Genomic DNA, 885 nt, shown 5'->3' on the forward strand with positions numbered 1-885 from the left:
TTTGTGAAACTTAAAAAATCCCTGTGATGAAAATCAGTTTTTCGAAGCAGATTTACAGTTTTAGAATAAAGGTCCACCATTTTATTACATCAAGCTTAAGTAACCGGCAAAGCCGTTGCTATGGCCAGGACCTTCGTTATGTAACCACGTTAGGTAATTTATATGCCTACGTGCAAAAGCCACCGATTTTTATACCTACCATTGTGATAAAAGATGACAAAATACTGGATGAAATGGAAGAGGCAAAAGAAGACTAGTCACTGTGTATTTGCGAAAGTTCCATCTCTAAAGAATCAAATATTATTGTCATGAAATTCGTTAGAATTTTTCAAACCGACCAATCACGAGTGTTCGACGAGGCAGTCAGCCAATGGCGTCGCTCTCTGACCTCGTCTTCCGCGTCTCGTCGCGTGATGGGGGACATCGACCTCGTTTTGGATTTTGCAGAAACCACGAATCTGCGAAGGCTAGGCTCGGAGGTGAGCGGCTTGCCCTGGACTATAAATATGGCACCAGCGACCGCAGGGAGGCACAGCTCGAGGGACCACGGACGGAAACATGGTGAGTGCCTCGTCGGACATCAAAGCACGACCTAGTGGGAGATCTGGTTTTGGTGTCGGAGAAATCATTTGGGGGATAATATATCAAGATCATGCCAAGAATTAGAGATTTTCTTGAGGAAATTGATGTCATTTTCACATCTCTCAGCGGTTCGTGGGATTGACATCGCTGCTACTTCTGGCGGCGGCGGCGACGACTTCGGCTTCGCCCGGATTTGCCAAAGGCGGAGGTCGTCGCGGCGGAGGCGGCGGACGGGTCGTGTACGTGCCCGTCCAGGCGCCCGTGCAGCAGCAAGTTACGCACCAGTTCATTCACCACGTTGTA

General features: G+C 48.4%; 1 protein-coding gene across 1 annotated transcript in view; it reads left to right on the top strand.

Moving 5' to 3' along the window:
• Window positions 1-413: 413 nt before the first annotated feature.
• The window catches only part of LOC119591223 (glycine, alanine and asparagine-rich protein-like), a 15,392-nt gene continuing 14,920 nt past the window's right edge, over window positions 414-885 (top strand). The window contains exons 1-2 of the mRNA XM_037939934.1: window positions 414-561; window positions 709-882. Coding sequence (XP_037795862.1) covers window positions 414-561; window positions 709-882 — 322 coding nt within the window. The remainder of the gene's footprint in view (window positions 562-708; window positions 883-885) is intronic.

Source organism: Penaeus monodon, chromosome 28 (genome assembly GCF_015228065.2).
Source record: "Penaeus monodon isolate SGIC_2016 chromosome 28, NSTDA_Pmon_1, whole genome shotgun sequence".
NCBI classification, from domain to species: domain Eukaryota; kingdom Metazoa; phylum Arthropoda; class Malacostraca; order Decapoda; family Penaeidae; genus Penaeus; species Penaeus monodon.